Genomic DNA, 14899 nt, shown 5'->3' on the forward strand with positions numbered 1-14899 from the left:
AGGCACTATATATAAAAAAAAAATAGTAGGCCCTATAAACATATAAAAGCAAAGAAAGGAAGTATAAACAGATGAATAGATTTGACCTTGTAATAATTCAGAAAACTAGGAATAGGATTAAAAGGCAGGTGAAGAGTGGGGTGAATCAGATGATGGTACACTGGAAAAATGATTTGGAATATAAATAAAGGTTTAAAGGTTTGACTATTTATTTTCTTATTTTTTAATTTTATTTTTTAAAGTTTTTATTTTGATTCCAGTTGGTTAGTATACAGTGTTATATTAGTTTCAGGTGTACAATATACTGATTCAGCAATTCTGTACATTACCCAGTGCTCATCACGACAAAAGTGTGTTCCTTAATCCCCATCACCTACTCCACCCATCCCCCTCAACTTGCCTTCTGGTAACCATCAGTTTGTTCTCTGTCATTACGAGTCTTTTTCTTGATTTGTCTCTCTCCTTCCCCACCCCCTTGTTTTGTTTCTTAAATTCCACATAAGAATGAAATCATATAGTATTGGTCTTTCTCTGACTGACTTATTTCTCTTAGCATTATGCTGTCTAACTCTGTCAGTATTGTTGCAGCTGGTAGGATTTCATTCTTTTTTATGGATGAGTAATATAATCCATTCTCTCTCTCTCTGTCTCTCTATATATCACATCTTTATTCATCCATTTATTTGTGGACACTTGGGTACTTCCACATAAAGGTTTGACTTTTTAAATGCAAATTAAGTAAGACAATGTACTGTTTCCTCCTGTTAAATTACCATAATTTTGTTTTTGTTTTAAGTAATACTCATTATGGAGGAGCAGTGCCCTTTTTGTATTGGTGATGGTGTATACAATTTATGCAGTTGTTCTAGACTTTCTGGAGAACAGGTTAATAAAGTGTATCACCCTTAAAAAGTTTGTTTTTACTTCTAGAAATGCAGTCTAAGGAAATAACCAGAGTTGTTCAAAAAGTGGATGTACTAGGATGTTTCTGTCAGTATAGTATTAGTGAAAAGTTAGAAATGATCTGATTGTTCAACTAATGGAAGATAGGTTAAATAATGATGTTATAGCTATGTAATATGGCATCTTATAGAAAACCGCATGTCTTTTCTCACTTTCTGTTCTCCTTCCTGCTTTATTTTTCTTTACAACATTTATTACCACCTGAAATATTAAATATTTATTTACTAATAAATATTTAATAACAATAATAATAAAATTTATTTAGAAAGTAAAGTACTTGAGAATAGAAGCTATTCTGTTCACTGCTTTGTCCCCAGTGCCTGAGTTCTTGACACATCATAGGCACATGGTAAATATATATTGAATGAATAAATAATTTTATGACAGTGTTTCAATAACATGGGAAAATATTCTTAATATATCCAATAGAAAGCAAAAGCACTCTGTAAAAACAATGTGCTATATGGTCTCTTCGGGGATTTATAAAAACTTATAATAGACATATATAGTATAGACATAAGACAAAATAGAAAAACATATACTAGAAAAATAATGTGATATAGTAGTTGGGAATTGTGCTCTAGACTCTTAGAACTTGAGTTTGAATTCCAGATATATATATAATATATATAAATAAATAAATTTATAAATAAATATATTTATATATAAATAAATAATATATATATATATATATATATATATATATATATATATATAAATAATATATATAATTCCAGATATATCACCTGCTTAGCTGTGTGGCCTTGAGCTAACAGACTTTTCAGATCTCTGAACTCTAGTTTTTACATTTTTGGAGGTGTGCTACCTCACAGGCTGTTATGAGGTTTAATCAAGATAATGCGGAAGTGTTTAGCATGGTGCCTGGCACATAGCAAACACTCCATAAACGGTAGCTGCTTTTAGCATCCCGTAATCCTGAGATTATGAGCAACTTTTGTTTCCTTCTTTTTGCATTTGTTGTTCCTTTTCTACTTTTGGCAAATGTTACATTTGTAAGTAGAAAATAAACAACAATATATATTTTAAGTTGGTAATAGGAACCAGGATATAAAATGGGTCCAAGGAGTGAAGGCAATAAAATAAAAGGAGTCTCTGTAACTCTGTGTGCTTGCTAACAGTAGCTAGTTCTAAAGTGTTAAGTAACCCTGGGTATTTAGAGCCTAGTCCTGGGAATATTTTTATCTGTGTTGTGTTGAAATAAAAAACACTTGATTTCAGTAAGCACTTACTGGGCAAGTGATAATGACAACAGATGAATCATCCAGGAGGCCTGCCTTCCTTTTTCCCTGTTTATTGGAAGTGACAGAGCAAGTGTCTAAAAGAAACAGATGTTTCAGTTTCCTGATTGCATACACATCACTCTCCTAGTGGGGCTGACCTGTGCTCAGTTCAGTGGACTTGATGAGGGCCTGGGAGAGGTGTCCTTGCAGCACAAGAGGTGTGAGGAGGAAACAGGATCTCTCAGGTTTAATAGAAAATCTGCTCCTTCTTCTAGGATGAGGGGGAGAGAAAGAGTAACCATGGGGAAGGATCTCTATCACAAAGGGACAAAAAGGTTTTTCTCTGTTCTCCCACGGGACCATCCCTCTAGTTGTGGCAGCACTAATTACCTGGAAACTTGGCAAATAAGTAACTATCAAGTACAGACCCTGGGATTGCCAAGTCCTCATGATGTCACAATGAAAGAGACTTGCTTCCGTGATGTCCCGTAGCGCACTGCAGAGGGGAAAAGACAGACTGCACTATCACAGAGCTGCTTTACCTTTAAAAAACTACACTGTGAACTTAACGCTTTCAGGGTAGAAATACTCGAAAGGCTCACCAGGGAGAACTAAAGAGCTCTAAAGAGCCTCGCTCTTGCCAGCCCCTCAGGCTGGTAAAGCTTTGTGTACTGCCCACCTTGTTTCAAGTCACATGTTCCATCTGTGCATAAAGATAAGCCTGCCATCTCTTGCTCCAGATACACTTACTCCATTCCTGAGCTTCCCTGTCATATAATGAGCAGCCGCTGGTCCGCCTTGTATTTGGTTCTGGACATATTGAGGTCCTGTGTACATGTCAGAACAAATTGAAGTAAAAATATGTACGTTTAATACGTGAAGTACAAATGCTCATATTCATAGGCCTAAAGAATTTCATACTATATAAAGGCAAATCTCAAGTAGTGATTAAGTGCTCTCTTAAAAAGTTCATGAAAAATTCAAAATGGGTTACAGAATACTGAGGGAAATTTCTTACTTGATCCAAATGCTTCCTGACAGTAACAGGTGATTTGAATGTTTATACCATATATAAATACCCTATTCTTGAGGAGACAGAGTCAAGGTGAGTGGTTATCTTGTTTATTAAAAGATAACCTTTTGGACACTTGGCTGGCTCTGTCAGAGCATGTCACTATTTTGTACTCTTTTCTCACAGAATCACTCACAAGCTCTAATATTTAACTTTTAACAATGGGCTTAGACTGTGTCTGTTTATAAAGTATATGTTATCATCTATCAGTTGATGATTTAGTATGTGCCTGTTGGCAGTTGGAGATCAAATAGTTTTCCAAATGCAGCCAACTCTTCTATTACTGTTTTAATACACGTTTTAAATTTATTGCAAGACAATATTTGTAAAACAGTTTTTAAACCGTAAAGAGCTAGACATGTGTGAGGTATAGTTATCGGTATGGCTCAGCTTTAGAAGTTGCACAGGCACTGACAGGATTGAGCAGAGTGCTTCAATTTCATCAGATGCAGCTTTAAAAAAATCATAGGTTTTCTTTTTAATAGTCTGGAGGTTTTTCAGGAGATCCTAAGGTTTTGTTTAGCTTTACTGAGATATGATTGACATGTAACTTTGGATAAGTTTAAGGTATACAATATAGTGATTTTATATATGTATAAAAGATCCTAAGGTTTTAAATACTGCCTGTAATGTTACGATTAGTTTAAGTTCTATTTTCATTATTTTCTTACAGAATCTTTAGACGACCTGACTGATCTGGTGGTAAAGTTATTTTCTGAAGTTGAGAACAAAAATGTCCCACTGCCAGAATTCCCTGAACACCCTTTCCAAGAAGAACATCTTAAAGTAAGTGCATGTATTTCTATTATTTTTTCTTTTTTAATTCATGGTCATAATACATGCCAGTTTACCAAAGAGTAGATGAAAAATTTTGGAAGTTTTATTTATACAGGTTTTTTTCATCCTTTTTTTTAAAAAAGATTTAATTAATCTATTTTGAGAGAGAGAGAAAATGAGTGGTGGGGAGAGCAGACAGGGAGAGAGAGAGAGAGAGAAGCAGACTCCCCACTGAGCAGAAAGACCAATGTGGGGCTCGATCCCAGGACCCAGAGATCATGACCCAAGTTGAAGGCAGATACCCAACTGACTGAACCACCCAGGAGCCCCGGTTTATACAGTTTTTAATATTTGTTTGGATAGTTGAATCAGTTTCACATTTATTAGGGATATGTATCACCGAGGAGATATCGATATATATTTGATCTTTGCATACTAAAAGTAGTTTTGGTAGTTAGAGCCTTGCTAAACTGTAGAAGCTGTTCTCCAGTGCCAGAAGGCAAGCATATTGAGCTGCATGGCCAAGGGGACCAGACATGGACTGTACACCAACTGTAATGAAAGCCCAAGCCAATTACTGTTTGTGGTCAGTGCAGTTTTCTCTGGGGCAATTGATTCTCTTGAATTTGGGATTTTTCCAAGAAAATCTGTATTCTTCATAGTTCATAAATATTTTATTCAGTAGGAGTTGATATAGCTAATCTTTCTTGATTTTTTTTCCAGCAACTTTACAAAATAGTACCCATTAAGGACATTAGGAATCTTTACGTGACATTTCCCATACCTGACCTTCAGAAATACTACAAATCAAATCCTGGCCATTATCTCGGTCATCTCATTGGTCATGAAGGTCCTGGAAGTCTGTTATCAGAACTTAAATCAAAAGGTAAGTCTTTTGGGTACCAGCTTCTGAGGGTAGTACCCCACATCCTTTTATTCTGGCTCTCGTTTTCTCCTAGATTTTTTTGTGTGAAGGTACATATTTGGATGAGACAGTTTTGGGTTTATGGGAGAGTGAGGTGGTGGTGGTTAGTGTGCTTTTGATTTTTTACTCTGGGCTCTCCCCCCCGCCATAATTTGTTTTACTCTTCAGTATTGTGCAGCGAGGTTTAGATTTTTCAAGAGATTGTCCTACATGTTTTAAGTAACAGAAAGGTTCAAGAGTAAAAGTTCACGTTGGATATTCTTTATCATCTCGTGGAATAACAGTACACATTATTTACTTGCCTGCTGTTATCCATCAGACCAGAGGGTGTACAAGGATCTAGTTAGTAGGTGATTTCCAAGGCCCCTCTCAGCTCAGGCTCTTCTTTTATGACTTGAAGAGTCCTGAGGAAACCTCCCAACCCAAAAAATCCCTTTAGTCTTCCACAGTGTCTGAAACAGTTTTTCTGAACCAATTTTTTCTGCTCTTTGTGCAAGTGGTCCATTCTAATATCTTGGGAACATATAGTATAAATTTTTAAAAAAATTCTTTATCTTAAAAGAAGCCACGCATACAAGCCTGTTTTGATTTTCTTTGAATGTTACAGGCTGGGTAAATACTCTTGTTGGTGGACAGAAGGAAGGAGCCCGAGGTTTTATGTTTTTTATCATTAATGTGGACCTGACTGAGGAAGGATTATGTAAGTATTGACGTGTTTGTTTTTTAATGAAAATTGACTTCTTATGATAAATTTTTAAAAATTTCTTAATGCTGTGGATCTAAAGCCTTTAATTCATACAATTCGTCCATTGTATTTTTCATGTGCAGCTTGGCCTTCGTTTCATGGATGATTTTTTCCTCCTTAATAACCTGTCATTATGTTGCATTTATGAAATGTGTCCTTGGCCTTTTGTTGGCTCATTAACTTCCCCAAAGTCCCTTCTGTCCCATGTCTGGCCTGGAGGGCCATGTGTGTGGAACCCTAAAACCAGTGTCAGGGAGGTGAGGACTCCATTTCTACCTACCTGACTTTACCTTAGGAGTGAGCTCACTGCTTTGAAGGATTCAAGGACTGAATGGTTTTTAAGTGTGCCCCTTTTTTCCAGTACACGTTGAAGATATAATTTTGCACATGTTTCAGTACATTCAGAAGTTACGTGCAGAAGGACCTCAAGAATGGGTTTTCCAAGAGTGCAAGGTAATTTTGTTTCACCAAAATTTTTCTTAAGGAAATTTTTTCAGGAAACATATATGTGTGAATTAATTTAAATTTAAGGCCCAATGAAACTTTTAAAGTTTTTGGGTTTTTTGTTGTTGTTATTTAAACTCTAAAATCTTGCAATGCGTAATATAGCTTTAGTTAAAGCTTAGTTGTGCTACTCTGATTGGCTACCTGGGGCACAATTAGGGCTAAGGCATCGGTAACTTCTTTTCGGAGGGAAAAAGTAATTGCTTTTCTGTCCCTCAGAACAAAGCCAGCAGTTTCTTGAGCTTGTATCTATCAGGGCATACCTTAGTGTTTGCCAAAAGCTTTGTGAGCCTCTGTCATTTTCAGATCTGACAAAAATCTACAGTGAACTTTCAAAGAAATTGTGAATTGTTTTAATTAGCAATAATCACGCCTCGGATAAACCTCATTGGCTACAATACTGCCACTGTGCAAAGCTTGTGAATTGTTTTATATATGATGATGTTCTTAAAAGTGCTTTTATTGTTGTATGTTTGGAAAAGCCTGGCTATCTCTTACTATGTTTTAATAAAACAAATATCCTCTTTCAGAATTTTACTATTATTACTTTATTTTTAAAGTTCGATTTATTTGAGAGAGAGTGCGCACAGGAGAGAGGGACAGCGGGAAGGGCAGTGTTTAAGCAGACACAGGGGCTCGATCCCACAACCCTGAGACATGACCTGAGCCAAAACCAGGAGTTGGATACTCAACCACCTGCGCCACCCAGGCATCCCTGCCAGAATTTTAAAGCCTTCTTTTAAATGTTTTTTAGAAATATGTGCTTTATATTTAAGGCTTATTGAGATTCTGAAATGTATTTTTAAGATGAGAGAAATCCGGGCACCTAGGTGGCTCGGTGGGTTAAACCTCTGCCTTCGACTCAGGTCATGATCTTGAGGTCCTGGGATCGAGTCCTGCATTAGGCTCTCTGCTCGGCGAGGAGCCTGCTTCCCCCTCTCCCTCTGCCTGCCTCTCTGCTTACTTGTGATCTCTCTCTCTCTCTGTCAAATTGAAAAAAATAATAAAAAGAGAGAAATCCTCTGTTTTTTTGTGTGTTTTTTTTTTCAAGATTTTCTTTATTTGAGAGAGAGAGTGAGTGAAGGATAGCCCAAGTGGGGGAGCAGCAGGCAGAGGGAGAAGCAGGATCCACACTGAGCAGGGAGCCTGTATGTGGGACTCGATCCCAGGACCCTGGGATCATAACCTGAGCCGAAGGCAGCCGCTTAACCAACTGAGCCACCCAGGTGCCCAGGAGAAATCCATTTTACTTAGGTTAAAATTTAAAGAGATACTCTGCTTGTGGAACTTAGGATAGGAGCTTCTAATCTGGGTGCAATTCTCTGAATGGATCAACGAAATGATCATCTGTGTAACTGTTGATCTTGCGAAGTTCTTCCACAGTTTTCCTAATTCTTTGACTAATAGTTTCAATATTTTAGGCTAAACAATAATATTCTGTTTTGGTTATTTTCTTTTTTTTTATTTTAAAAGATTTTATTTATTTATTTGACACAAAGAGATCACAAGTAGGCAGAGAGGCAGGCAGAGAGAGAGGGGGAAGCAGGCTCCCTGCTGAGCAGAGAGCCTGATGTGGGGCTCGATCCCAGGACCCTGGGATCATGACCTGAGCTGAAGGCAGAGGCTTTAACCCACTGAGCCACCCAGGCGCCCCTGTTTTGGTTATTTTCATTCGTGTTCTGTACATTTCTAAATCAAGCATAGCTGATTTTTCCTGATAAAGTTAAATATGGAGTAGAAAGTCTGTAGTACAAGCTAGACACTAAAGAAAGAACTTTTAAGTATTTCTAAGTAGTAGTTGACTTACGTGTAATTGGATTAATTTTCCATTTTAGGACTTGAATGCTGTTGCATTTAGGTTTAAAGATAAAGAGAGGCCACGGGGGTATACCTCTAAGATTGCAGGAATATTGCATGTAAGTTTGTTATTTTATGTATACATTAGTATATAGAGTATTTTTGTGATTCTGCGTATATTACCTTCAGTACCACATGAATGATAAAAATGGAAACTGTAGTATAAAACTTAAGACATTGTAGCAACCTGGCAAACTTTGATGTCAAACCATGCTTAAAATCTTAATTTTCATCACCCTAAAAATTATCATCTATAATATTTTTCATTACAGAGGCATTTTGTTTCTTGGATTTAAATATTTTAAATATTTTTCAATTCTACAATGTATCAGTTGCTGATTGTGTGAAAGCTATATACCATCTACTGTTCTCCATTTCTGTTGCTACTACCCTAGTCTGAGCTACCATCATTTCTTGCCTTGACTACCATTATAATCTCTTACCTGGGATCTCTGTTTTCCCTCTTGTTTCACACTATAGTTTATTTTTCCAGCCTCAGTAATATTTTGAAAACCAAAATCAGATTGTTTGTCCTCTCTGTGTAATCCTTCAGTAGTTTCCTATCAGAATAAAATCCAAAATGTCATGTTGGATTACAAAGTGATCTGCCTGACTCTCTAACCATGTTCTATATGACTCCCCAAACCATCTCCCTGTTCTCTTTCCCCTCCAGCTGTACTGGCTGCCTGCCTGCCTAATCTTCAAGTGTTAACTTTATTCTCCCTCGTGGGACCTTTTACATTAGCTGTTTTCTCTACCTACAACTCTTCTCTCTCTTGTCTTTGCATGGCTTGGTTCTTATTTGGGTTTCCACTGAAGTGTGTCTTCCTCACAGAGACCTTCCCTGACCTCTCAGTCATGCCCTGCCCCTTTTATTTTATAGCACCTATCACTATAATGACGCAATTTGTTTATTGTCTGCCTCCCTCCCAATTAGAATATAAGCTCCTTGGGTCCAGTAAGTGAAGGGGATTAAGAGTGCACTTACCTTGATTAACACTGAGCAAAAATATAGAATTGTTGAATCACTGTATTTGTACATCCAAAACTAATATAACACTCTATGTTAACCAAACTGGAATAAAAAAACCCAAAACCTTAAAACTCTGGTCACTCCCTCTCCTAACTTACATGTTCATTGTTGTTCTGTATTTTAGTTCAGCCTTGAGTCTTAATCCCCAAATAAATTATTGTTATTATTAACCGCATTATTGTATACCAAAAAAAAAAAAAAAGGAATATAAGCTCTATTAGGGAGCAGGGACATCCTCTGTCTTGCCTGGCACAGAGTAGATGTTTGTTAAATGTTGAACGAGTGACTCGATTTGTCTCAGTATATTAGAAGTTGCTCTTACTAATAAAAAACATCTTCGACGTTATTTTTCTTCACTAGCCAAACGTATAAGCCACTCCTCCCCCGGGAACTTTCTAAATGCTTTTCTAATTTCATTCATAGAAATTTGAGAGGAAATTCTGTTTATAAAAATGTATGTACTTTATAGTAAGAATCCTATAGGTGTCAGCATTTCACTATCAAATTTTCTTCATTAACAAGGATTCAGTTTTTAGCCAGAAATATTACACTTTTCCCTGAAAAAATTGTGATTTTGCTCTCAATAATGTAAATGTATTTGGGGATTAACTGCAAAATCATCTTGTAATAGGAAACTGCTTCAAGTGTGGTAAGAAAGAATAAGGAGATTTTTCCAGCTGAGTAAAATTTAGTTGAAGGAGGATGGGGGGGATGTAAAATAATGGGTTTAATGTGTTAGAGATTTGTTTGCTTTTAATAAGTTAGACTCTGTAGTAGCCTTGCACATTTCGTTTATCTATTTATTTTCCTTTTAATAAGTATTATCCCCTAGAAGAAGTGCTCACAGCTGAATATTTACTGGAAGAATTTAGACCTGACTTAATAGAGATGGTTCTCGACAAACTCAGACCAGAAAATGTCCGGTGAGTCACTCTATAGATTTTACTGCTATGTACTATATTTTCAATAATGGTTAGAAGCTGAAAATTTGGAACTGTGAATAAAATGCTTTTAAACTTGTTATGGAGCATGATTAAAATAGAAAGAATAGTATAGTGAAGCAATACCAAACATCAGCAGATCAAAACATGACCAGCCTTTGTTATCTTTTTTTTTTTTTTTTAAGATTTTATTTATTTATCTGACAGGCAGAGATCACAAGTAGGCGGAGAGGCAGGTAGAGAGAGAGGAGGAAGCAGGCTCTCCGCTGAGCAGAGGGCCCAGTGCGGGGCTCGATCCCAGGATCCTGGGATCATGACCCGAGCCGAAGGCAGAGGCTTTAACCCACTGAGCCACCCAGGCGCCCCAGCCTTTGTTATCTTTAACCACTGCTCCTCACTTATTTTCCCTCCACTCTAGATTATTTTGAGGAAGGACCTCTTAAACACGAAGACTTTTTATTTATTTATTTTAAAGATTTTATTTATTTATTTGACAGAGAGATCACAAGTAGGCAGGCGGGGGAGGGTAGGGAAGCAGGCTCCCCGCTGAGCAGAGAGCCAGATGCGGGGCTCCATCCCAGGACCCTGAGATCATGACCTGAGCTGAAGGCAGAGGCTTAACCCACTGAGCCACCCAGGTGCCCCCAAAACATGAAGACCTTTTTTTTAAAAAAATGAAGCAAGGGGTGCCTGGGTAGCTCAGTCGGTTGGGCTTCTGACTCCTGATTTTGGCTCAGGTCATGACCTCAGGGTCCTGGGATTGAGCCCACATCAGACTTCATGCTTAGAAGGGAGTCTGTTGAGGATTCTCCCCCTATCTCTCTCTCCTTCTCATTCTCCCACTCATTCTTTCTCTCTCAAATAAATAAATATTTGAAAAAAACCGTAATCCTAATTTCATTATCATGAATAAAATGTAGTAATAGATCATCTTAACCTGACTTCATCCTAACTCAAATCGCTGTACATATCTGGCTTCATAAACAAGTGAGGACACCCTCTTTTTTCTTAAGTGGAAGTAAGGATTACAGTCTCAAAAGCCTTCTCACTGACCAGTGATTAACAAGGAGATCAAAAGTTGGAGGAGCTCTCACAGTAACAAAGATGTTCTTAGTAGAGGAGGTTCAGCCCTACAGAGCTTATGAACTATCCCATGATATTTCTGCCTCAAAATTGAATTTCATCCATGTTTTCCAAAGTGAAATAATACCAGAAATATATTTAAGGGGCACATATTTTGCATTTTTTATTTTTCTCCTCTGTCAAGCACGTATTTCCAGAATTCTCCTGGGAACATGGAGATTGAGTAAATATGTTTTTTGGAACAGTCATTTTGTGAATAAAATCAACAGTCTGGTTGAAGATTTTGAAGAAGAAAAATCCTTCTGACCAAACTGTTCCATCAATGTCTTTTTCCTAGTTACCATTGTTTGCATTTTTCCAGACATGTACTGGCAACAGACAATGGGAAAATTAAAAGAAATATTATTGGTAGTTGTATAATGTGATAAATATGATAAAATGACATAGAACTCATTCTATGCACACATTCTATCAAATACAATTTTCTTAGTTTGGGTATTTTACTATAATTAATGTAAGATGTAACCATTGAGGGAATTGGGTGAAGAGTACATGGAACCTCCCTGTATTATTTTTGTAACTTCTGTGAATTTGTAATTATTTCAGACTTGAAAGAAAAAAATATTTACAATAGCAACAAAAATGTAAAATAACTAGGAATGAATTTAATCAAAGATAAGCAAGACTTCATCATACAAAACTATGAAACAGTGCTGAAAGAAGTTAAAGACCTTGTTAGGAGACTTGCTATTAAATTCTCTCCAGGCTGATTCATAGGCTCTGTGTAATTACAATCAAAATCCTAGTAGCCTTTTTTCCTTTCAGTAATTGGTAAATTGATTCCAAAATACCTATGGGCATACAAAGGACCTGGATTATCCATACACCTATTTTTATTTTTTTTAAGATTTATTTATTTAGGGGCACCTGGGTGGCTCAGTGGGTTAAAGCCTCTGCCTTTGGCTCAGGTCATGATCCCAGGGTCCTGGGATTGAGCACCGTGTCAGGCTCTCTGCTCAGCAGGGAGCCTTCTTCCTTCTCTCTCTCTGCCTGCCTCTCTGCCTACTTGTGATCTCTGTCTGTCAAATAAATAAAATCTTAAAAAAAAAAAAAAAGATTTATTTATTTATTTTAGAGTGAGAGCAGGTGTGGGGCAGGGGGAAGGGCATCAGGAGAGAGAGGGAGAATCTCGAGCAGACTCGGTGGTGAGCCTGGAGCCCGACGGGGGACTTGGACCTAGGATCCTGAGATAATGACTTGAGCTGAAACCAAAAGTCAGATGCTGAACCAGCTGAGCCACCCATGTGCCCAGCCATAACACCCTTGAACATAAAAACAAAAATTGGAGGACTCAAGCTACTGGATTTGAAGGCTAACTATAAAGCTATGTTAATTAAGACATTGTGCGTTGGCCTAAGGATCAAAAAGAAATCATTAGAATAGAACAGAGTCCAGAAATAGGCCCACACATACATGCTCAGAGGATTTTTGTTGTGGTAAAACACATGAAATTTACAGTTTTAATTATTTCTAGGTTTATAATTCAGTATTATGTTCATATTGTTAAATTTATTCATATTGTGAAGCAGATCTCCAGAACTTTTTCACCTTGTAAAACTGAAACTGTGTCCATTAAACAACAAGTCCTCTTTTCTCCCTCCTACCATCTCCTGGTAACCACCATTCTATTTTGTTTTCATGAATTTGACTACTTATTACGTAATATCAGTGAACTCATACAATGTATCTTTGTTTCACTTAACATAATGTCTGTTAGATTCATCTGTGTCGTACTATGTGACAGGATTTCTGTTTTGCCAAATTAAATCTGCAAATATGGCTATAGAGTCTTGGCCACATGCCCTGCTTAAATCATAAGTAAATCTTTGCTTAGGAGTTTTTGCTGAATCCATGAAGGTCCTAGGATGCTGTATTCTTGTCTAAATGTTTGGTAGTCTGATAGTTAACTAGAATTTTGTGAGAGGTCAGTGCCTATGGCTTATGCTTTTTTAGGCTCCACTCCTTTCCCTTTCTGAAAATTAGAACATTTGTCCATCTCCATCTTCTGCCTCTTCTCTCATCCTCTGGTATTTCTTTTCTTTTCTTTTTTTTAAGATTTTATTTATTTGGCAGAGAAAGACACAGCAAGAGAGGGAACACAAGCAGGGGAGTGGGAGAGGGAGTAGCAGGCTCCTTGCTGAGCAGGAAGCCGGATGCAGGGCTTGATCCCAGGACCGTGGGATCATGACCCGAGCCAAAGGCAGATGCCTAACGACTGAGTCACCCACGTGCCTCACCTCTGGTATTTCTAAAAGGTGGTGGGCAGTGGTCCTTCTGGGATTTGTTAGTTGCCTAAGTATCAGAGAATGTGAATGATCTGCACTGGAGATGTGAATTCATTTGAATTACTTGGCTGGCTCACTCATTAATCCTGGCCTGGGTTTTGACCACCTGTTTTTCTGTTGTTTGGTCCACCTTTGCAGTTTAAAGACCCGTGTTTTTTCTTTTTTTCTAAAAGATTTTATTTATGTATTTGAGGGAGAGTGTGCACAAGCAGCAGGAGGGGCAGAGAGAGAGGGTGAAGCAGGCTTCTCTCTGAGCAGAGAGCCCAATGTGGGCCTCAGTCCCAGTACCTGGGATCACGACCTGAGCTGAAGGCAGTTGCTTAATGGACTGAGCCACGCAGGCACCCCAGCCCATGTTTTTTCTAAAAACAGTATAAACAAGATGTTAGTAGTCCTGTCATCTGCCAGCCTAAGACCAGTGTATCACATTTTGCTTTAGGTCTTATGTCCTGTTGGATTATGAGGTCCTTCCAGGTAAGAACTATGTTTTTTTCAGATTCAAGTTACCAAGGACTCAAAAAAAGGGTGGTTGACTTCTCTAAGCCTTTAGCCTAACCTTTCTTGATTCCTTCTTTCTTTAAGAAACCCCTTTAAAAAGTGTTTTTTTTGCATGTTTCATGAACCTCAATTTCTTCAGCACTGTAGCCTTCGTATTACAATTCGTTAAGGCTTTGGGTCTCATCAATAAATTTTTTTTTTTGTACTTTTTTTCTTCTTAGAGGCATGTCTTTTGGAAATAGGATTTGATATCATGATATGGTAGAATTCTTCCGGTGGAAGGATAGAATTCATCTACTTAGAATCCTTATTTAAAAAGTAATGAAACTGAAGCTCAGAGGCTTGCCTAATTTAGATCTTAACTGTGATTTTGGCAAGATCTCAAAGAAAATGAGTCAGAGTATTGACCAGAATCCAAGTTTCTGATGGCCAGATCTGTACTCTCTGTACTAATTCTGTTTGAATTAATCACAATTACCTGTGAAGCTTCTCCTCATTCTTGGATGTCTTTCTTTGCTCTCTCAGGGATTATTTGCCAAAGTCTCACGAGAATTCATGTCTGGGGAGCCATATTCCCGATTGTCTATAGTCAGGATGCTTATTGTTTCTGAAAGAGTCCTGTCCAGCCATAACAGCTATTCATTTCCTCTGAACATTTCTAAATGGCTGACTTGAAGTTGGTAGTGGGCATTCATTCTAGCCCACTGCTGTAAGTTTCACTGTAATTTCACTGCTGTAAGTTTCAGTATGAAAAGAAAAGTTCTTTTCTCTCCTCTTTCTAAGGACCATATAGTACCATATCAGCAGCCAATTCTCTGTGGATAGAATTAAAGAATAGCCTGGGTGACTCAGTGGGTTAAGCCTCTGCCTTCTGCTCAGGTCATGATCTCGGGGTCCTGGGATTGAGCCCCGTGT

At 37.6% G+C, this 14899-nt stretch overlaps 1 protein-coding gene across 3 annotated transcripts in view; it reads left to right on the plus strand.

Moving 5' to 3' along the window:
• Positions 1-14899, plus strand: part of IDE (insulin degrading enzyme) — a 109169-nt gene that overhangs the window by 56155 nt on the left and 38115 nt on the right. For all 3 annotated transcript variants that reach the window (XM_080823312.1, XM_080823311.1, XM_080823313.1), the window contains exons 6-11: positions 3950-4062; positions 4777-4939; positions 5586-5678; positions 6085-6176; positions 8063-8143; positions 9937-10040. In XM_080823312.1, the coding sequence (XP_080679438.1) occupies positions 3950-4062; positions 4777-4939; positions 5586-5678; positions 6085-6176; positions 8063-8143; positions 9937-10040 (646 nt within the window). The remainder of the gene's footprint in view (positions 1-3949; positions 4063-4776; positions 4940-5585; positions 5679-6084; positions 6177-8062; positions 8144-9936; positions 10041-14899) is intronic.

This window comes from Martes martes, assembly GCF_963455335.1.
Source record: "Martes martes genome assembly, chromosome: 14".
Classification (NCBI taxonomy): domain Eukaryota; kingdom Metazoa; phylum Chordata; class Mammalia; order Carnivora; family Mustelidae; genus Martes; species Martes martes.